Source organism: Microcaecilia unicolor, chromosome 3, assembly GCF_901765095.1.
Source record: "Microcaecilia unicolor chromosome 3, aMicUni1.1, whole genome shotgun sequence".
NCBI classification, from domain to species: Eukaryota; Metazoa; Chordata; class Amphibia; order Gymnophiona; family Siphonopidae; genus Microcaecilia; species Microcaecilia unicolor.
Window position 1 is genome coordinate 373113547 of NC_044033.1, and position 22359 is coordinate 373135905.

General features: G+C 42.3%; 1 protein-coding gene across 1 annotated transcript in view; it reads left to right on the forward strand.

Moving 5' to 3' along the window:
• Positions 1–18151, forward strand: part of LOC115466979 (E3 ubiquitin-protein ligase RNF19A-like) — an 86217-nt gene extending 68066 nt beyond the window's left edge. The window contains 4 exon segments of the mRNA XM_030198589.1: positions 12819–12933; positions 15074–15211; positions 17625–17814; positions 17962–18151. Of these exon segments, the coding sequence (XP_030054449.1) occupies positions 12819–12933; positions 15074–15211; positions 17625–17814; positions 17962–18151 (633 nt within the window).
• Positions 18152–22359: the final 4208 nt, after the last annotated feature.

Genomic DNA, 22359 nt, shown 5'->3' on the forward strand with positions numbered 1-22359 from the left:
GGGGGCCAGTGTACTACGAATCCTGGCCCCTCCCATGACCAAATGGCTCGGATTAGGACGTTTTTGAGCTGGGCGTTTTTAGTTCCCATTATCGCTAAAAAAAACAAACGCTCAAAAATGTCCATTTTTTTCAAAAATATGGTTCGGCCCGCCCCTTCACGGACCCGTTCTTGGAGATAAACGCCCATGGAGATAGGCGTTTGCGTTTGATTATGCCCCTCCAAGTGTATTCTGTAATGACGTGCACCAAACTTCTAACACATGCAGGCAAAGAGGGGCATGGATATGGGGCTTTTCGTGGGCATTCTGAAATTTACACCTTGAGTATTGTGTTCAATTCTGGTTGCTGCATCTCAAGAAAGATATAGTAGAATTGGAAAAGGTGCAGCGAAGGGCGACTAAAATGATAGCGGGGATGGGACGACTTCCCTATGAAGAAAGACTAAGGAGGCTAGGGCTTTTCAGCTTGGAGAAGAGACGGCTGAGGGGAGACATGATAGAGGTATATAAAATAATGAGTGGAATGGAACAGGTGGATGTGAAGCGTCTGTTCACGGTTTCCAAAAATACTAGTACTAGGGGGCATGCGATGAAACTACAGTGTAGTAAATTTAAAACAAATCAGAGAAAATATTTCTTCACCCAACGCATAATTAAACTCTGGAATTCATTGCCGGAGAACGTGGTGAAGGCGGTTAGCTTAGCAGAGTTTTAAAAGGGGTTAGACTGTTTCCTAAAGGACAAGTCCATAAACCACTACTAAATGGACTTGGGAAAAATCTACAATTCCAGGAATAACATATATAGAATGTTTGTACGTTTGGGAAGTTTGCCAGGTGCCCTTGGCCTGGATTGGCCGCTGTCATGGACAGGATGCTGGGCTTGATGGACCCTTGGTCTTTCCCAATGTGGCATTACTTATGTACACACCTAGTTATAGAATATGTCCCAGTGTGCCTAAATCTACGCACTGGGATTTACGCTACATTTTCATTGATGTAAATGGATGCGCATAGACTTAGGCACTGAAATATTAACTAAGCGTATTATAATCGGTGCCTAAATCTAAGCACTGATTATAGAATAGCTTAGCTGGCACAGATTTTAGCGCTGATTATTTTAGGCACCATATATAGAATTCCCCCCACCCCCACCCCCATTATGGGCTACATTCAGTAAATGATATTCTAAAATTGGCACTCAAAGATGAGCTCCCATTATAAAATTGCATTGAGTGCCGATTTCGGTGCCCAAATTTGGATGCCAGGACTCATGCCAGCTGAAAGCAGGTGTAATTCTCAGTGCTCAATTTCGACGCATAGTAGCATATAGCAAAATGTGTGCCCAATTCCAAATTGGTGCCAATTAGCACCCAATTATTGACACTGTGATAAGTAAGAGGGGGTCCTATACGGTGTAGGCCACTAGAGGGCGCTAGAAGAAGGTGGAGGTCGCTAGGACTGGGGAGAGCCCTGGGAGGTCCACAGGTGCAGGCGGTTATGGGCTGGGTCCTGTGTAGCTAATTAACCACTTTATACCCCACCTGAGTTGTGAAAGGAAGGGAAGTGAGCTAGCAGCAGAAGAAGAGAGAGCCCCTGAAAGATACTGGCTAACCTTATGGACTTGGGGTGGACTGGGTGTCCAAAGGAGATCAGCAGGCTGAAAGTCCTGGGGGTAAGAAGTCCCTAAAGCATTAGTGTTTGACTGTGTGGCCTCAGTACTTATAGGAACTGTGTGTTCAGTGGAGGGACTGTGTGTCCAAAGAAGAAAAGACTGTGTGTCTAGAACTGTGTGTTCAAAGAGGGGACTGTGTGTCCAAAGAAGAAAAGACTGTGTGTCTAGAACTATGTGTTCAAAGAGGGGACTGTGTGTCCAAAGTACTGAGAGAAGCAGGCTGCAAAGCCTGGGGTTGAGAGTCCCCAAAGTATTGGTGTAGTACTGAGCCCATGTATCTGTGTGGGAAGGCTCAGTGTGAAGATCTATGAAAGTATAAAGTATTAAGCTAGAGGAAGTGTGCCCAGGGGCTGGAATAAAGAGTTGCCTGAGAAATATGCAGTTGGTGAGACCTGTTTAATTTGCTTAGTGGGAACCAGGTCACCCTGAGCGAGAAGGGGTAGCACACTAATTTGCATATGATCTGCATATTGAGAACCAGGTCACCCTGAGTGAGAAGCGGGATATCACAACACTAATTAGCTACTTAGCCAATTTAATTGGGCGCACATCTTAGATCGGTGCCCAATTTTGGGCACCATACATAGAATCTGGGGAGTGGGTATAAATGTTTAGAATACCAACATTTATAGGCATACATGCTATGACTAGGGGACTGGGTCCCAGTATGATGAAGAGGAAGATGATGAATACTTTACTCCATAAACCTGGGGGCTCAAGCTAGAACTGTGGCAAGGCAGCAGCAGAAAGAAAAATAAAACCTTACCTAAGGGAATGTCAGCAAGATCCATGGATAACTACTGAATGAAGAAACACCTATGTGCCTCAGGGAAGGAGTAGAAGGAAAACAGAGGTCCAGCAAATTGGGCAGGTTAGGAGTACCATAGGAATTGTGGAAAGTGTAGTCTTTGGCTCCATCCCCCAATAGGAAAACAAGATGAGATGGACCTATCACAGAGAGCCAGACCCAGGAGTGGGGCCTTAGAAGCTCATGAACCACTGGAAATATAACAGGCATTTCCCCAGAGCAGGAAAAGAGAGGCAGGAGCTTCCAGCAGAAACAGAAATACTTTCTAATGCTGAAGCGATAGAGGTAACTTTTGAAATTCCAGGGACTAATTCAACTGGAGAAATAGACAGTGAGATGCAGGAATAGGGTTGAGCCTTGTTTCAACCAGCAATTTGTTAGGAAGGCTATTGGGAGGAACCTGTCAAGGATTATGAAAGGGTTGGGACTTTTTGCAGCCCTGGCTGAGGGGCTGGAATTGCTGTAGCCTGGAACCAGTAGCCTCAGCTGTGAAATCTAGAAGGTAAAGCTGCATAAGAGATGCATTATTTTTTTTTTTTTACTTTTGGGGACTTGTGCTATACCCTGGACTACAAACGTAATACAAAAATCCCAATATAACCCACCAGTATTTAAATCTCACAATGCTCATACAAAACCGGGGTATTGATACCACAAACTGGTGGAGAACATATACATCTTATAATCAAGGAATTTCCAAAAAATTCTGCAGTATATAGGAGTACCTGCATCAAGTAACCTACCACAAGTAAACTGTCATAAATAGTACAGATATTAGGGGAATTCTCAGAGTTGTAATTCACCCATGCGAGGGTATCTACTCAATGGCAGTATACTACCCTTGGGGGTGGATAAGCTTCTCAATCATTGAATGTTCCCACTTGTGTCCCAAATCATGATACACCTTATATAGAACAGAATATACTACAACCCTTAACATTACATAAGTGCAACAATTCCTATCTTCATATTCTTAAATATTCTCATAAGTATCTTATCTTACAACATAATACTTTTTTAATGTACTCGTAAATACCCTTGTCTTCCAGCAATATTTCCAGCAGTATTAGCACAAATCTAACAAACGCACACACGTTTTTTCAAATATTTTCCCTCCTAATTGCCTACATAATAAAATGATGAAAGCGCAACACTTATCTCAAGGCTGCCAGTGCCAAGTGGATAGTACCTCCACCCAGCAGCCGTTGAAGCACAACTCCTCTTCCACGCACCAGGCCTTCTTTATGCACTGGTTGCATCCACTGGCAGGATCCTTACTATCGTCCGACACCACAGAGTTTCGATAAGCTCTGCCTCAGGGACTTGGATTTGATCTGCCACTATCTGCAAGAAAACAATAAATTCCCCAAGATCAAAGTCCACTGCACTAACCACTAGGCTATTCCTTCACTGTCATTGAGTGGATACTCCCACATGGGCGAGTTCCAACTCTGAGAATTCCCCTAATATATTTACGAAATTCTGTATTATTTATGACATTTTACTTGTGGTAGGTTACTTGATACAAGTACTCCTATATACTGCAGTCATGGCCCAAGCCAGCTGAGCAGGGTATCCCCTGGCTTCCAGGAATCTCTGGCTCAAGCCCAACCCACCCCCACAAGTTCAAGCCCCCTTCTCCTCTCCCCCTTTCCCCTACCTTGAAGGCATCCCTTGACCCCTCAAAGGGCTACCTTGACATCATCAGTAGCTCTTATATGGAAATATGACCCCCTAGTGATATTTGCACCATTTTGCAGCCGGTACTGGACTGGGCAGGAGCAACTAAGCGTTGTTCCTTTCCGAAGACCCCCCTGGACCACCAATGATGTCAAGGTAGCCCTGTGAGGAGGCAAGGGCTATCTTTGAAGTGGCAGTTCAGGGAAAGGTGCAGTGGGGGGAGGGCAGTGCTTGAGCCAGGGGAGTACCTGGAATCTGGAGGACCCTGCTCTGCTAGACTGGGACCATCAGGTCACAGCTATGAGGCCTGATATTCCCAGGCCATGTGATTAATGCTGCTTGTGAGGTGGCTCACAAACAGCATTATTCCGTTAACTCAAGATTTAGAAACCTACAGGACTGGGATACTGCAGGTTGCTCGAATCCGGCAGCTACGTCAAGGAGTGGTAAAAGGCAATCTTTTACTGTACCTTGATGAATTCCCATCTAAACATTTCAATAAGATTAAGGATCAAAACACAAAATATGGCACAAATCCAAAAGCACAAAAGAAAATGACAAGTTTTCATTAGTAATTAATCGCATTCCTAAAGTCCTAGAAATCTCAACCCCCCCCCCCTTTCTCCCCTTCCCCAATCAACTATAATTCCTAAAATCCCCACCCCCTTCTCCCTCTCTAAATGAACTACTTAAGTTTAAAGTTTGGATTAAGGCAGTTTAAAAGGGTTATCTGCTATTTCTTCTGGACAGGACCTCACAGAACACTAGACCAAAGGAAGAAATTATTCCAAGCTGAACCATTTTGTCATAAGTACATAAGTATTGCCATACTGGGACAGACCAAAGGTCCATCAAGCCCAGCATCCTGTTTCCAACAGTGGCCAATCCAGGTCACAAGTACCTGGCACGATCCCAAAAAAGTACAATACATTTTATGCTGCTTATCCTGTAAATAAGCAGTGGAGTTTCCCCAAGTCCATTTTAATAATGGTCTATGGACTTTTCCTTTAGGAAGCAGGCCAAACCTTTTTTTAAACCCCGCTAAGCTAACCGCCTTTACCACATTCTCTGGCAACGAATTCCAGAGTTGAATTACATGTTGAGTGAAGAAACATTTTCTCTGAATCGTTTTAAATGTACTACTTTGTAGCTTCATCGTATGCCCCCTAGTCCTAGTATTTTTGGAAAGAGTAAACAGATGCTTCACTTCTACCTTTTCCACTCCACTCATTATTTTATAGATCTCTATCTTATCTCCCCTCAACCGCTTTTCTACAAGCTGGAGAGCCCTAGATGCATCAGCCTTTCCTCATAGGGAAATTGTCCCATCCTCTTTATCATTTTCATTGCCCTTCTCTGTACGTTTTCTAATCTTTTTTGAGATGCGGTGACCAGAATTGAACATATTGTTTGAGGTGCGGTCACACCATGGAGCTATACAAAGGCATTATAACGTCCTCAGTTTTGTTTTCCATTCCTTTCCTAATAATACCTAACATTCTATTTGCTTTCTTAGCCACCGCAGCACACTGAGCAGGTTTCAACGCATCATCAACGACTACACCTAGATCCCTTTCTTGTTCGGTGACTGCTAATGTGGAACCTTGCATTATGTAGCTATAATTCGGGTTCCTCTTTCCCACATGCATCACTTTGCACTTGCTCACATTAAATGTCATCTGCCATTTAAACGCCCAGTCTCCCAGTTTCGTACGGTCCTCTTGTAATTTTTTACAATCTTCTTGCGATTTAACAACTTTGAATAACTTTGTGTCGTCAGCAAATTTAATTACCTCACTAGTTACTCCCATCTCCAAGTCATTTATAAATATGTTAAAAAGCAGCGGTCCCAGCACAGATCCCTGGGGAACCCCACTAATTACCCTTCTCTATTGAGAATACTGACTATTTAACCCTACTCTGTTTTCTTATCTTTTAAGAAGTTTTTAATCCACAACAGGACACTACCTCCTATCATCCCATGACTCTCCAATTTCCTCTGGAGTCTTTCATGAGGTACTTTGTCAAATGCCTTTTGAAAATCCAGACCTAATGTCAACTGGCTCACCTCTATCCACATGTTTGTTCACCCCTTTAAAGAAATGTAGTAAATTGGTGACGCTCCATTGACAGCCCCCTTCTGTCTGCCACCGGGCCCCCTGCATTAAAAAAAAAAATCTCTAATTGGCAGTGCAGAGCCTCGCATCTGTGTGAAAGCGGCATATCACCTCGGGCTTTCCCTCACTGTGTCCCGCTCTCATCTGATGTAACTTCTTATTTCCGCAAGGGCGGGGCACAGTGAGGGAAGGCCAAGGAGAGGTGATCTGCCGCTTTCACACAGAGGTGAGGTGCTGCTCGCTGGTGCTGTGCTGCTGATTTAGAGATTTTTTTTAAATGAAAGGGCCCGGTGGCAGACAGAAGGGGGCTGTCGAGGGAGCTGAGGGTAGGCAGGTGAGACTGAGGACTGCGGCGCCCTGGGAGCAGGAGAGGGAGGCGACAGTAGTAGCGAATGGGGGAGGGGGCAGCGGCGGCCCCGGGGGTGGCCTTGGCCCAGGCCCGGATTGGTGAGGCAAGATTTCCCTTCATTAAATCCATGCTGGCTTTGTGTCATTAATCCATGCTTTTGAATATGCTCTGTAATTTTATTCTTTGTAATAGTCTCTACCATTTTGCCTGGCACTGACGTCAGGCTCATCATTCTATAATTTTCCAGATCTCCTCTGGAACCTTTTTCAAACATCGGCGTTACATTGGCCACCCTCCAATCTTCCGGTACCACGCTCAATTTTAAAGATAAATTACATATTACTAACATTAGTTCCGCCAGTTCATTTTTAAATTCTATCAGTACTCTGGGATGGATACCATCCAGTCCAGGAGATTTGCTACTCTTCAGTTTGTCAAATTGCCCCATTACATCCTTCAAGTTTATGGAGATTACATTCAGTTTTTCCGACTCGTCAGCTTTGAATACCATTTGCGGCATAGTACTATTAAAATTGACATCCATAGCAGCTATGTTGGAATCTCATTTTTGGATAATTGGGTTAAGAATGAGAAAGGTACATAACAAACCTCAATATATGTAAAACCTACAGATAGGAATACAGTATTACAATATACAAGTATGCAACCTGGTCATTGTACATTCCGTTTGCTCAGTTTCTAAGATATAGAAAGATCTGTTCATCTACAGAAGAATATCAACATCAAGCTACAGTACTACAAGAGAAACTGATAGACAGGGGATATCCAGTACCTAGGCTCATTAGAGATGCAGGCTTTGAGAGAGGATATGGCGGTGTCTCCGGGGTTAGAAACATCGCTAAGCCCTGACCAAAGAGCTCCTCCCCCACAGCCGCAAGGTGCAAGTTCTCCACTTGCTGAGTCAGTGGTGCCTTCTACAGGAAGTATGCAGGGCACAGCTTTGAGAGAGGCTTGATTACACCAGCTAGAGACGGAGGGAGACTGGAAGTTTTCTACCGGGAAAACAACCTTGCTGCAAATATGACGGGGGATCAAGGAGTTGCCAAATTGGAGCTGGAAGGTGGATTTCCTAAGTCTATGTCAGTTGTGTCTGTTCTTGAGTTTTTGAAAAAGAGGCCCACTGAGGTAACATTGGATTCTTTATGGTTCTTGATTTTGGATTTGGGGAAAACCCTGTTTTTGCAAACTGGTGCTCTTACACAGAAACTTTCTTGAGTAGAATTGAAAGCAGCAAAAGTTGAAACAGAGGTGAAGGAGTTGTCTTCTCGAATGGATCAAATTAAAAAGGATTTATCCCGTGTTTAGAGCTTGCAGACTTCTTTTGTCAAAGATTTAGGTTTAACAATCTTCACTTCTGCCCTTGGAAATGCTAAAGCGTTATATGAAGGAAATTTTGGGTATACTGGAGGATAAATTTCCTCCTTTCTCACAAATTTATTATCTACCGAGGAAAGCGGTGGAACAGCTTCCCTAGATGTTTCCGCTATATTGAATACTTCAGATTCAGAAGTAGCCACCGCAGCGACTTTGGTTGCTTTGGTGGCATTATCTCCTGATAACCAATGGTTACTGAGAATGTTTTTTAAAAACTAGAGAGAACTTGTTCCTAGGCTTTAGGATCCAAATTTTTCCTGATATATCTAGAGATACTCAACGCTGACGTAAACAGTTTTTGTTATTGAAACCTGGTGTTCTTCATATAGGGGGTACCTTTTTTTAAGATATCCATTTAAATGTATTATCAAATACAATGTTGTTAAATATGTTTTCTTTGAACCTTCTCAACTAACAGCCTTTTTGGCAACCAAACAAGTTTTAAGAGATTGAATTGAGCTCTTCACATAATTAGTATCTATCTCAAGTACCTTGGGTATCTTATTGCCTAAAATATTCTCTTATATTTTCTTTATCCTCTCATTAAGTCTTGGATCTTCATATTGTGGACTTGAGTGTTTAATTTCCTTATTAGATTGTCAATAGAAATCAAACAAAATAAAATATGGAAAAGAAAATAAGATACCACCTTTTTTATTGGACATAACTTAATACATTTCTTGATTAGCTTTCGAAGGTTGCCCTTCTTCGTCAGATCGGAAATAAGCAAATGTGCTAGCTGACAGTGTATATAAGTGAAAACATTCAAGCATTACTATGACAGTCTGACAGGGTGGGAGGATGGGGGTGGGTAGGAGGTATGCATGGGGACATCAAAGCATATCATTGATATTCTAACAGGATGGGTGTGGATAATTGAGGGGTGGGGTGATCAACAGAGAAATACAGCTTTATGGTTTATAATGGGCTAGGAACCCAAAATATTTCATAGGACCCCACAGTCATCCACAAAGGAAAGATATTCAACATAAAGGAATCTTTCACTTGCTCATCTTCCAATGTGGTATATATCATTCAGTGTAAAAAATGTAACGAAGGATGCTATATTAGAGAAACAGGCCAGATGCTTAAGACAAGATTCAATTTACATAGACATCATATGAACAATACTGGTGCCAGTAGGGCTCCCACCCCTGTTGGTCAGCATTTTACAGGACCAGGACACTGTACCAGTGACTTCACAGTGAGAATCCTGAAAGGTAACTTTAAAACCATACAAGAACATAAGACCTTTGAAGTCAGAATGATTGAATATTTTAACACCCAACAGAAAGGACTTAACAAGGATCTGGGGTTCCTACCCCATTATAAACCCTAAAGCTGTATTTCTCTGTTGAACACCCCACCCCTCAATTATCCACACCCATCCTGTTAGAATATCAATGATATGCTTTGAGTCCCCATGCATACCCCCTACCCACCCCCATCCTCCTACCCTGTCAGAATGTCATAGTAATGTTTGAATATTTTCACTTATATACACTGTCAGCTAGCACATTTGCTTATTTCCGATTTGATGAAGAAGGGCAACCTTCGAAAGCTAATCAAGAAATGTATTATGTCCAATAAAAAAGGTATCATCTTATTTTCTTTTCCATGTTTTATTTTGTTTGATTTCTATTGATAACCTTAAGAGTGGACTAACACGGCTACCACACTCCTCTACTTATTAGATTGTCTACTTGGAAGGTTTGATTTTCTTTTTGTAACACTTTTCTGTACAAGTAAATATTGCTTGGATATAATGTTAAATTTTATAAATAATTTTTTTTAAAGGAGGGGCTTTCACATATCTGCATAATTTACTAAATAATATAAGTTACATAAATACCTGCTGCACTTAGGCGCTGACACTTACACATCTGTATGGTTAGCATGAGTCCTAAATGTTAGGCACATTAATAACTGGTTACAGGTGCCTACTTTACTTTATAGAATAGGCTGCTACTGTGTGCCCTCCGGGTGCCTAATTGGAGGCACTGAGTTATAGAATTGGTCCCACAGAGGGCAATTATAAAAGTGTGCCTATTCTATAAACGAAAGCAGGTGCCTCCTCAATGCATGCTGCTTCCCACTGCTACTTTACAGGGTTCATATGTGTAGTTTGCCTTTTTAATGGGGGGGGGGGGGGGGGGGGGGGCAAAGGGTAAGGAAGACATATTAGGAGCAGAGGGGGATCAATTCAGCATTAGCACTCACATTTAGGGGTGGAGGGCACAGACCCTCATGCCCATCTCAAGCTACACCTGTGCTGGTGTTGTAGGTGTATTAAAACTTTAAGACAGTGCTACACTTAGGAGGAGTGGGTGTGTTGTCCAGTTGATGTGTCATCTTACATAGCTCACGCAGCTGCTAACTCACTTGACAGCTCACCATTTCATGTTTCCCTGGCAGAGAAAGCAGTTCTCAGTCACCAGGGGATGGTTTCCAGTTCTACCTGATGTACTGCTATAGATTAACAGCCTGTCTCACTGACACAGACTACTCAATAATTACCGTGGATTCTTTTGGATTCGTATTAGATAAATGAAACCTTTATTAAAGGTGCTAAATTCTACAATGATTAAGATATATACCATGGTTAGCTATATACACACAATGATTAGCTATATAAACTATAAACAATCATTACATCACTGGTCTCTACATCTAAGCAATGCTAAGAGTTCTTAGACCAGGAAAAGAAGCAATAATACACTATACATACAATCATCATTGGTCCTTACAACATCCAGACTCTTAACATCAGCTGGGAGGGCCCATCACAACGAAAGCCAGGAGCCTTTTAGACCAGGAACAAGTCCTCTGCGCAGTACGTATGTTACTCACAGATGAGCTCCCGATTTCACTGAAAGAAACTCCCCTTATTAGTCTCAGAGCTCATGTTCAGAGCTAAGGAAAATTACAGAATGCTTCGCTGTTTAGGTAAACAAGCCATACTGTGGGAACATGGTCACATGCTTTCCACGTCCAGGTAGCCAGGCTGAACTTCCGAAAACAAGAACCATCCTCCCCTTTGCACACCAAATTAATTCTTATCTTCCAACTTGTTTTTGTATTTACAAGGAAAGTTACTTTCGGTCAAAGACAGAAGATTTCAGAGTTCATTATCGATCAAAGCAGGGTTGAAAAGCAATCCTTTACATCTTCCATTGCACCCGAGAGGCTGCATCCATGCCTTTCCTGGGACTGGAGACTCCCGACACATCAGCAGCAGTCTCACAGAAAATGAAATGGTCCATAAATGCTTCAGAAGATATTACTGAGGGTGGATGAGGTCCAGAGGGTAAACTCTCTCACTGTTACCTTGTGTTTCACTATAGCAGCAAAAATATTCCATAAGGTGGGTGGGTGGGGGGGAGCCAAAATGTCAAAGCCTAGCAGGGAGCTCTGCAGCAACGCTTATTGTGCATTAGGTTCTGATTTTTATTATTTTATGAAAAGAAATCAGTGTTTTAAAAAGTTCTGCAAATTCCTTCTTCTTATCCAGACCCCTTAATATGAATGTCCATGCCAATCCATGATGTGAGGCATAGATAAAGAACAAACAAGGGTAGCAGGCAATTGGGGAGGAGAATTTTCAAGTAAGGGAGTGTGGGCAGTGAAAATGTAACAAAAAAAATGTTCTGACATTTAAAAAAAAAGGAAAACTAGAAATAAGATTAAAAGAGAAAACTATTGTCAAAAAAAAAAATGGTGAGGTCTCTAATGTGTGTTGCTGCTTTAAGATGTGCCCCTGATTTAAGAGTCCCCTGCACAGCCTGTGGTATTTAGTTCTCTAGCTCTCCTTGAGAGAATGAGGATCTTTCTAATTTCTTTCTAGCTCTTCCCTTAACACTTTTACTGCAGGCTGAACATAAGGGACTTATTGTGTGGCAGTAACTCAACTTCTGTTTCCATGGCTACAGAAGTTAGAGCATGAATTATGGAGGAATGGAGGAAGCCTATCAGCCAAAAAGAACTCCATCTACCATGGAAAGAAGAATTAAGGCATTATTTTTTTACCTTTTTCCTGGAAATTATAGCCTAGTGGTTATTGCAGCAGACTTTGATCCCCGGGAACTGGGTTTGATTCCCACTGTAGCTCCTTGTGAATCTGGGCAAGTCACGTAACCCTCCATTGTCCCTCCTGTATGTACTATGTAAACCGCTTTGAATGTAGTTGCAAAAACCACAGAAAGGCAGTATATCAAGTCCCATTTCCCTGATCCAAAGGCTTGTAAAACTGGGGAATAAAGGAAGACACCAATGTAAACTTCCTCTTTCTTTAGCATTATTCATGCTCTTTTATGCTTTTGCTGTACAATATTAGGCTTTCATTTCAAATGTGTTTACTAGTACTACCACTTTTAATATTTTTTGTCCTGCACTCAAACCATACATTTGGCCCTGACACCAGCATTCAGACACCTTTTACCTTGGTTCACACACCATTGAGCAGTAGCTGCCGGGCCAGATACAGTTACTATATATGTATCCTCTGGAAACTTGTTTTTTTACACTATATTATAGTATGGAGGCCAGGTTGGGGGCAGGGGGAGGGGGCACTGGGAGGGTGTTACAACACTCGGCAGAAATGTCTAGGCAGCTTGATGAATTGGTACCTGTTCAGGATCCCACAGATGAAACGTTCCATTCCCTTTGCTTATCATTCAATTTTCCCGAATACAGGATCTTCATGGGTCTTTAGTTAATTTTGTCTCGTATTGAAATACTCTATTTTTCCTTTACACTAGTCTCAATTTCAGTCTGCTCTTTTTTCTTCTCCTGCCAGATGTTCAACCGAAGCAAGAAGAATAAGCTGCCATTGTGCAAGCGTTGCCTGGTTGTGGCCAGCGGGGTTCTCCTGTCTGCATTTATCTCCCCTGTGATTGCTGCAGTCACTGTGGGTAAGGACACATCTTCCTTTGTGGTGGAAGAGACATTTTTCTTCTACATAGTTATTCTAATAAAAGGAAAAAGAAAAGAAATAGTGGGGAAAAGGTTTGTCTGCTTCTATGGGTGTAAAATGCAAGACTGAGATTCTGTGAGTTTTGTGATGTACCACATAAATGCATGTGATTAATGGAAGTGATAGGACAAAAAAAAAAAAACCCTGACACTCTGCTACAAAGAATATTCTTCTCTCCTGCTCCTCCAGATGGAAGGAACTAAGTGTACTGCAAGTGCAATTCCCATTAGACCCAAGGGATGGAAGGGGACCAAATCACCACTCATCAGTGAAACCTAATGATTGATTAAAAAGGGTACAATCTTTCCCAGTTCATGTGCCTCAGCGATAGAGGGGCTGTAGGAATATCCAGACAGTGTAGTGTAGAGAAAGCTAGTCTGCTGATGAAGCAGGCAGGCCCAAGGCACCTCCACTATCATTAAAGGCAAAGTATGATAGACTTAAAAAGAAACAAATGCACACAGAATACAACAGTCATAAATGTTTTTTTTTAATTGGAAGTCCATATGCAGAATATTCTTAGAAGGTTCTGTAATACATAGAGGCAAGCAACAGTGAAGGAATTTACTATAGCCATCTGATGAAACATATTACGGTGTAGAAATACATGTGTTTCATTTTGTATCTGGTCAATTTAGTGTTTAGACCTTGTAACCAGGTTCCTCTAAGTGCAGCCAAGGATAGAACAATCTCCTCCAGCTACAGGCTCCTGGTACAGTCAAGAAATAAATGTCCACCAGCAACTTCAATCTTAAAGACTTTATTCCATGCAGGTTTCTAGTAGACCTGACACACAGTTCCAACAGCAGCATTCACCTTCAATCTTAAGCACATATAAGCCACCTGAAAGTGTGTGGCAAATAGTCCCCTTTAAGCCGTAGGCTATCAGCACATACCAGGATTCAATACAGGCTCACAGTCAGCTCCAGTCTGGGCTCTTTATCCAGTGCACAATAAACAGTAGTTCAATTCCAAATAGAAGCAGTTCATTCAATTCATCATCACAGTTAAATCACAAAGCAGCACCTTCTACTCTCTTTACCTTCAGGAGAGTTCAATACTTTAAGGACTCCTCATACCCAAAGGATTTCACCCTGCATCAGCTTCACTGGTAAATTCAATAGTTTAGGGACCTCCCTTACCCAAGGATTTTCAGCCTGCAAATACTTTTGGGACTTCCTTACACCCAAGGGATTTCAGCCTGCTTCAGTACTTTAGGGACCTCTGTTACCCAAGGGTTTTCAGCCTGCAACTGCTTCTCTCTTTCTGCCTCTCTTACCCAACTGCCTAATCAATCCCTGGCTTCTGCTACCACAACCAATCATTCTCCTTCCATTAGCTTCCCCCACACCCATACCAGCTGAGTTGAGCATTAGACTAATGATGAGCTCCTGCACACAGGGTTTCCTATCTCTCTTTCCCCCTAGTGGCAGCCAATCTACACATCCTGCCAGCTTACACCCTTGTCTTCCCCTATTGCAGCTAGGAGTCTAGTCCGGGTTCTTCATCTCACCCCCTGGCTCCTTGCCTGCAATGCCTTCTAGGACTTGTATTTCAGACTGAAACCACCTTAACCCAACTATCCTGGATGTGACTATCACAACCTACAATTACATTAAAAATGGAATATGAATCCAAGAAGATATTCATTAAATAGGCAGTAATCCTTTAATGTTATTGGACAACTCTCTTATAACATCAGCTGTAGCAATATCCCAAATGTGTTTTACATTTCATTTTCATGATGCAGAGACTAATGGGTAATAAAAAGTGATGCTAACCAGGTAAACAAACTGAGCAGATGTGAGATCTCAGTTTTATGCAGAGACTTTTGTCACCTTAATAAGGCTGCAAAGTAGGGCAGAGAATGGGGTCTTTAATATCATGTTAATTACAAGGTTTTTATTGAGTTAATTGATATAATTGTCATTTTATATTTTGTTAATAATAATAATGTCAAGGGACATAGTCTTTCTGTTCTCACCTTCAGTTTGATGGGTAAAAGCAGGTTATTCATATTGTTATTATTACTATGATGGTCTTCTCTCATTTTCATGCACTGTTTGCTTTTTCTCTAGGAGTTGGTGTGCCCATGGTTCTCACCTACATATATGGTGTTGTTCTGCTGTCCATCTGCAGGAACAGGTGGCGTTGCAGAGGCAGCCCTGGAAGCTCTGTTGAGCAGGGGGTGGTGGAGCTAAATAACCTAATGAAACGTAAGTCTATTCTTTTTTTCCTCCATCCTCAGCAACCTCCTCCAGCTTCTATGCTTGTGAATTTTATGGGGACTTTACTAACGCCACCCATCTACTTTCTGACAACATATTTGAGATTGGTGGCATAGTTAAATTAATATCCAGTTCCTAGCCTCTTTCCTGCTAGTAAGATCATTACCCATAGTTCTTGTCTATTTCCTGCTAGATCTCATCTTTCAGCCCCACATCTTCTAGCTATCTCTTATGGTGAAAGTGCTCAAGGTCACAATTATGATGTGAACCAGAGCCACTCAGGGACTTCCTTATAAAGCACAGACACAAACGTAAGACCCATAGGCTTCACAAACTCAAATGCTGAAACTGTATGGCAGCAAATGTTTAATCATGCATCTTTTCTTCCCCAGAGGCAAAAGCACAACTCCTGCAAAACTCCCATCCTTGACTCACTTGTGGAGTGGGAGCGGACCCAGGGCTCACTGGGTCCTTGAGTCTATTGAAAGGTCACATCTCTAAGGCTTTCAAAAGACATTTGGTCTCAGATGTTAGTGAAAAGACACAGCCACAGTATTAACAAAGATTACTATCTTGAGGTTATAGAACTATCATTCTTAGACGTTTCACTAGAGTCTCTATAGATTCTTAAGGGAACAGGACCTGAATGCCCCTACACTTGAATCAAAGTTAATTCTTGTTGTTGCATCTTTCAAAGTTCTTCTTTGGAGATTTTGAGTTTTTTATCCAGTCTTTCTGTTATGTTGTGATTTTAGTTTATGTATGGGTGACTTGTATTAATTTCTTTCCATTATCTTCCTATTTGTTTGTTCTTTGAATTGAACAAATTCCATCTCTAGGGAAGCAAGTCAATCCTTCGGTATTTTATCACTTTGTGTTTTTCCTGCTGAGGGTTGGTTCTCCTTGTCTAGGAGTTGCTGTATTTTGTGGTGAGTTATCAGGGCAGGGATTTTTACTTTGTCCATTTCCATTTCTTAGTTCTTATATCTCACATTATCCAAACAAACATTTGGGTCAATGTGGCTTCCAATTTATCTTTTCTTTGTTATATTGTAAGATTACATATAATTTGAGTACATGATTAACAAAGGTAACATATAATGTTGTTTGGTACATGATTAAGGGACAGTGTAACATTAATTTGCTATCACAGTAATAATTACTAAGTTCAGCCTGGTGAGGGAGAGAGCAGAAGTGTATTGTATTGGAGCCAAGGTAGATTGTCAGAAGTACATGTGAGCAGTGGCATTCCTAGGGGGGGGGGGGGGGGGGCGGTAGGGGCGGTCCGTCCAGGGTGCACGCCACTGGGGGGGTGCCGCGCGCACCTGTCCTCCGTTGTTCCATGCTTCTTCTCTGCCCCGGAACAGGTTACTTCCTGTTCCGGGGCAGAGAAGAAGCATGGAACAACGGAGGACAGGCGCGCATGGCACCCCCCCCCCCCAGCGGCGTGCACCCGGGGGGGTTCCTTCGCAGGGGTGTCCTTTCACCGGGGGGGGGGGGGGGTCTGCGCTGTATTTGGGGGGGGGGGCAGGGCGCATCGGCGATCCGCCCCGGGTGTCAGCCCCCCTAGGAACGCCACTGCATGTGAGGTAGAAAAGAGAAAATCATCATAAGGCAAGGACAGTATGTGTTTTTGTGGATTCTTACAGGGCCTATGACCATCTGTATGTATTGATAAACTATAGATAATATAGAGAAACTGGTTCCTTCTTATTAAAGTAAACATATAAATATGGAAACACAGTCATAGGTAAGCATCAAAAGAATATTCTTAAAGGAGGAAAAAGCCTCAAGAAGCACCTCTATCTTGTAACAACAGGCAGAAGGCTAGGGCTTCTTCATCATAAGCTAAAAACCTCCTTCTTCGTTTCTCTTACCTTCTTAGCAAATAGAGAAGCATAACCTTAATGCACTAGAAAATTACTTAACTTAGGCAGGTAAGCTAGCCTTCTTCAGCTGAGACCGTGGTCAACAGGCCCCGTTTCGCTTCTGCTGCTTCAGAACCACAGGTCTTCAATAAGTCTGTTCTATCTGCCGACGGTTGCATGAAGGTTGTATTAACATAGTTTAGTATGAGATTAATCTATGTCTTTGAAACTCTCATTAAAAAGATGGGCTTTAAGGATCTTACGAAAGTTCAGGTAATTTGTTATCCATCTGATGGTTGTTGGTAGCAGGTTCCACATCTTGGTTCCTAGATAAATGAACTTTGTGGCACATTGAGCCTGCAAATAGGTGGGAAAATGTGAGATACAAATGCAATAAATAAATACATGGACTTGTATTTTACTCCCTTACAGTTTGTCCAGCTCTCTCCTATTTGTTGCATATTATTTGCACATCTTGGAAGCTGTTTTTCTTAATGAGGTTATTTAGATGCATGCTTTGTGCTTTTTTGCAGTGAACGAGCTTTGGTCCGTACTTCCGAATACTGTGGTGGGTGAGAACAGCACCCAGGAAGCTGCCTCTCTGCCAAGTACCAGCTACAGTCATCAGGACAGAGAAGGTGCAAAGGAGCAGGATAATCAATCAGCGAGCACTGTAGCGCTGGCAGGCAGTATGCTGAGTGAGGTGCAGGAGTCATCCTACAGGTAATTACAGTCAGTGGAGGCAGGGAGGGAGCAACAGGGAGGAGGAAAGTAGAGAGAGTAAGAAAAAGAAGGAATCAGACGAGGATAAAATAAAGGGCACTGAAACTAAAAGAAGTCTACTTACTTACATGTGGTCTTTCTTTTCAGAGAGGCAATAAACTTTGAGGTGGAAGTGGAGGTTGAAACACACCCTCAGACAATACGGCAGCAGAGTCTAGGAAGCATCATGTCTGTCCAGAGCCTTTCAGTTGAATCCCTGGGATGTTCTCGGGAGCAGCTTTGCTCTAGTGACACTGCCAGCAGAGGGACCTCAGCAGAAACTCGCAGTGGACTGTGAAAACAGGACAACAAACAGACACAACTTTGCTCTAGTAAGAATAGGACATGGACAGAAGATCGCTGTAGACACAAGGAGCCTATACCATGAACCTTCACTCTGCCTCATGACTCAAGCTTGGGAAGGGAAATTCCTCTGTGTAATAGGCTTTCACTTTTGAGGACTTTTGATAGACCTGAATTCAGTGTAGGACATTCATAAGTCATGCTTCTATTCCATCAATAATGCAAGGTTTCTACATTTCTTACCTCCACAGAGATCTAGTAGAACCTTGTTCTCAATAACACACCATACTCTGCCTCAGTATGCAGCAAGGCCCTTAGAGCCTACAGAACAGATGTGATAACATTGAGCTGGACCAAAATAGACTGGTGTTGGCTCCATTCTCAGTGCGATGTCTTATCTTCTTCTGGATGGACATCACATGTCTCCTTAGCTGAGAAATGAGCTGCAGAACCATCCATAGTGTATTTAGTATACATCATCATGGAACTGTGAGATTATGAAAAGTCAATCTCTTGAGAAATGCCTGCTTTGTAAGAGGGAGAGAAAGAAGACAAAAAATGTAACGGAAAACCAGATGTGAGGAAAGAGAAAAACAGACTAGGGTTACAAAAGGAAAGAGAATGAAAAAATAATACAAGGATTAAAAGATTGATGGAAACATTCAAAGACCAGAAATTGTACTCATTAAAAGGGTAAAGATAGAAAAAAAAATAAGAGGAAGGAAAAGAGCACAGATAATTAAAAATAACTGAATGCAAACCAAACTAAAATGAAAGAGCTCAATATATTAATTAAAACAACCCAGAGAAAATATTTCTTCATTCAATGTGTAATTAAAATCCATTGCCAGAGAATGTGTTAAAAACAGTTAGCTTGGCAGGGTTTAAAAAAAGTTAGCTTGGCAGGGTTTAAAAAAAGTTTTGGATAATTTCCTAAAAGAAAAATCCATAAGCCTTTATTAAGATAAGCAGTGTATTTCCCAAGTCTTTCTACAATAAGCAGCACAAAATCTGTTTTGCTGATCTGGGATCTTGCCAGGTACTTGTGACCTGGATTAGCCAATGTTGGAGACAGGATATTGGGCTTGATGAACCTTCAGTTTTTCCTAGTATGGCAATGCTTATATTCTTATGAGCTTTTGCCATGCTCTGCATGGCCAGAATCCAGTTTGCACTATTGCAGAAGCCTGAAAGAAAATATCCTATCTTGTCAGCATTATTTGCACAGCCCTGCCTCAAACCCCACCCCTTTGTTGAATAGCCTTGCCCGAATCACACCTTTTGGTGATATCACAGGAAGTGACATCATAGCCACACCTCTTTTTCAAGATGGCATTCACCACTGTGTGCATCACATCACTTCCTGTTTCTACTACTAGTTGCCATCTTGGATGGAGTCATATGACAGGAGGTGACATTAAAAAAAAAAACACAACACTGCCCCCTACCACCTTGTCAGAATTTATTCGTGCATGCGCACCTTAACCTTTTTTTCTCACAGGAAAAGAAAATGGGCATTTTTCTTTTTCTTATCATTTTTTTCTTCCAAAAGGATACCTTGTGCTTACTTTTAAAGCTGTTTCTTCAGTTTTTCTTCTCACAGGAAAGAAAATAGGCATTTGTTTTTCAAAAAAAGGACATATTTTTTAAAGCTGGATCATCTGCTTTTTAAGAATGGCAAAGCTGTTTCCTTATTTGTCCAGCAAAGCAAACTATTCTTTATCTTTGTGAGATCAGGATCTGTAGCCTAATGTTTGCTTTTTTCACACTGTCTGTGTGAGATCAGTAGGGTCTACTGCTTTCACCTGTGACCACCTCCCCTTCCCCCCTAACTAGGGCTACCATATGTCTGGGCAACCGGGTGGGTTTTGCCAGCCTGCCCGTTTGTCCAGAAATCCAGACAAACGGGCAGATTGCTAGCCTCCCCTTAGTTACTGCTGCCCTGGTGGTCTAGTGACCTCTTCCGCCTTCGGGCAGGAAAGAGCCCCTTCTTTCCTGCCCGGAGCGCTGCCCTGCATGCATCCTTCCTGTTGGTGATCTCGGCGCCGATTCAAAATGGCCGCCGAGAGTTGAAGTGACCTCGTGAGACTTCAACTCTCAGCGGCCATTTTGAATCGGCACCGAGATCACCAACAGGAAGGATGCATGCAGGGCAGCGCTCCGGGAAGGAAAGAGGGGGCTTTTTCCTGCCCCAAAGATGTCACTAGACCATCAGGGCAGTAGTAAGGTATGGGGAAGGGGGGTGACGGGGTGTGTGACGGGGGGAGGGGAAAATGTGACAGGGCGTGAAAGGGGCGGGGTGGGGGTGTGGTGGGGGTGGGGCATGTGTCCTCCTTTTGGGGGGACAAAATATGGTAACCCTACCCCTAGCTAGCAACAAAACTTACAGCAGAATCTCAGCTGTACCCCAAGCTAAACACAGGAAATCCCAGCTCTGTTTCAAAAAGGACACCTGTTTAAAGCTGGATTATCCTCCTCCTTCTCTCTAGCCATCCACCACAGAAAGAAAAATAGGCATTTGTTTTCTTTCAAAAGGATACAATCTGAATGCTTTATTTTGCTTTCAGCAGTGTTTACCTGAGAAACATTCAAGTTACAGATGGGCAAACCTCTCACTCTCTGCATTCCCCTCCCAGACCCCCACCTTTTTCTCTGTAGCCCCTTTTCCCTTAGCAAACCCAATTATCATACAGTCACATGTATAAAAAACGTAATAACACGTGGCAAAGCTATGCACATCTGGACAAGTAAAAATATAATCAATAGCCATAAGGCAAACTGTTACAATTTTGAATCAAAATCCATTTATCACAAGACCGTTTGAATTTTTTTAAGTATATGAGATTGAACCTGCGACTGGGCCTTGTTTCTGATTATCGCTTTTTGCTGACTGTATCTTAATTTGTTCAATTGGTGGCACCCTTGGATCGTAATCCAGAACTAGCTCCGTTAGACTGCAAACATTTATTTGCTCGCTGTTTTCACTATTGAGTGTGATACCTTTTACCTTCAGACGGCTCTCACCGCTGGATAGCTTGTACTCGTATGTTTTAGGACCGGCCGATACAAACTCTATGATATGCTCACCCTTAGGGATCTCGCTCGTTAATTCGCCTAGGGTCACCCAAAGGAGGATCCCACACACCCTCCTCCTTACTTATAAAAATCACAGAGTCTGTATCGTGATAAAGGTAGTGCTCTTGTATAAGTTTCAGGAACCCTGTACAGCTCTAGCTGGGCATGCACCATTGTAAAGTAGGCTATGAAGATGTTAGTGTTACCCAGTGGTGCACAAAGTTCCTTTGTGCGCTTTCAGGTGATGCATGCCGCATCATCATCTATAAGATCTCAAGATGACACGGTGTTATTTGGGGGGAAACAGGTACATATACAGTTCATTGGGGTCTCTTATGATGCTAGTGGCAGGTAGATTTCTTCTTTAACCAAACTTCCCCCACAAGGAGTTTAAGAATAGTTTTACAATTTGTGGTTTTGCAGGGTTTACGGTTATCTGATCAGTTTGTAAAAGCACACCTTTTTTATGATAGAAATCATCTATGTACCAGTTTTGTTGTTCAGCATCAGTACACCACAGAAGAAATCCCGTTGCTTTCTGCTTTTGTCATAGATGCATGTTTATGTATTCTGCAAAGAGTTGTGTAGATGTCTGTTCAAAATGACAGACCTCGTAGATTTCCCCACCCTGTACCCTTTAGAGATAGCCATTTCCAATTCTAAGGTACACCACGTCCCCATCAGGGCTCTCTTGCCATCATCATGGGCGTATTTTTCCCGCTGACTCGTTACAGCGCAGGTACGACACAATGGGAGCAGGAGTTTACTGTGCTCCCTAAAGGGCAGTAGGGGGAAAAAGAGTCCATGCAGGGAGAACACCTTGACTTTCACAAGCCCGAAATAATTGAAGAGGGGGCCGAAATTGTCATAGATGATTTTGGGGTGTCTGATTGGATATTCTTTATTATTATTGACAAAAGGGTACAAGGCTGGTAAAATCATAATAGTTTATTTTCTGACCCTGTTTAACCTGATAGCATAGATACATGGCATTCGTTCTGCCTCCAAAAAGGAAGTCTAATGGAACTAAAAGTTCAGGTAATGCGGCTCTGCTTAGAAAGGCTGCACATTCCCTATCAGTTTTAACCAAACTGTCCCACTCATGTTCCCAAATTTTCTCTTTTAGGT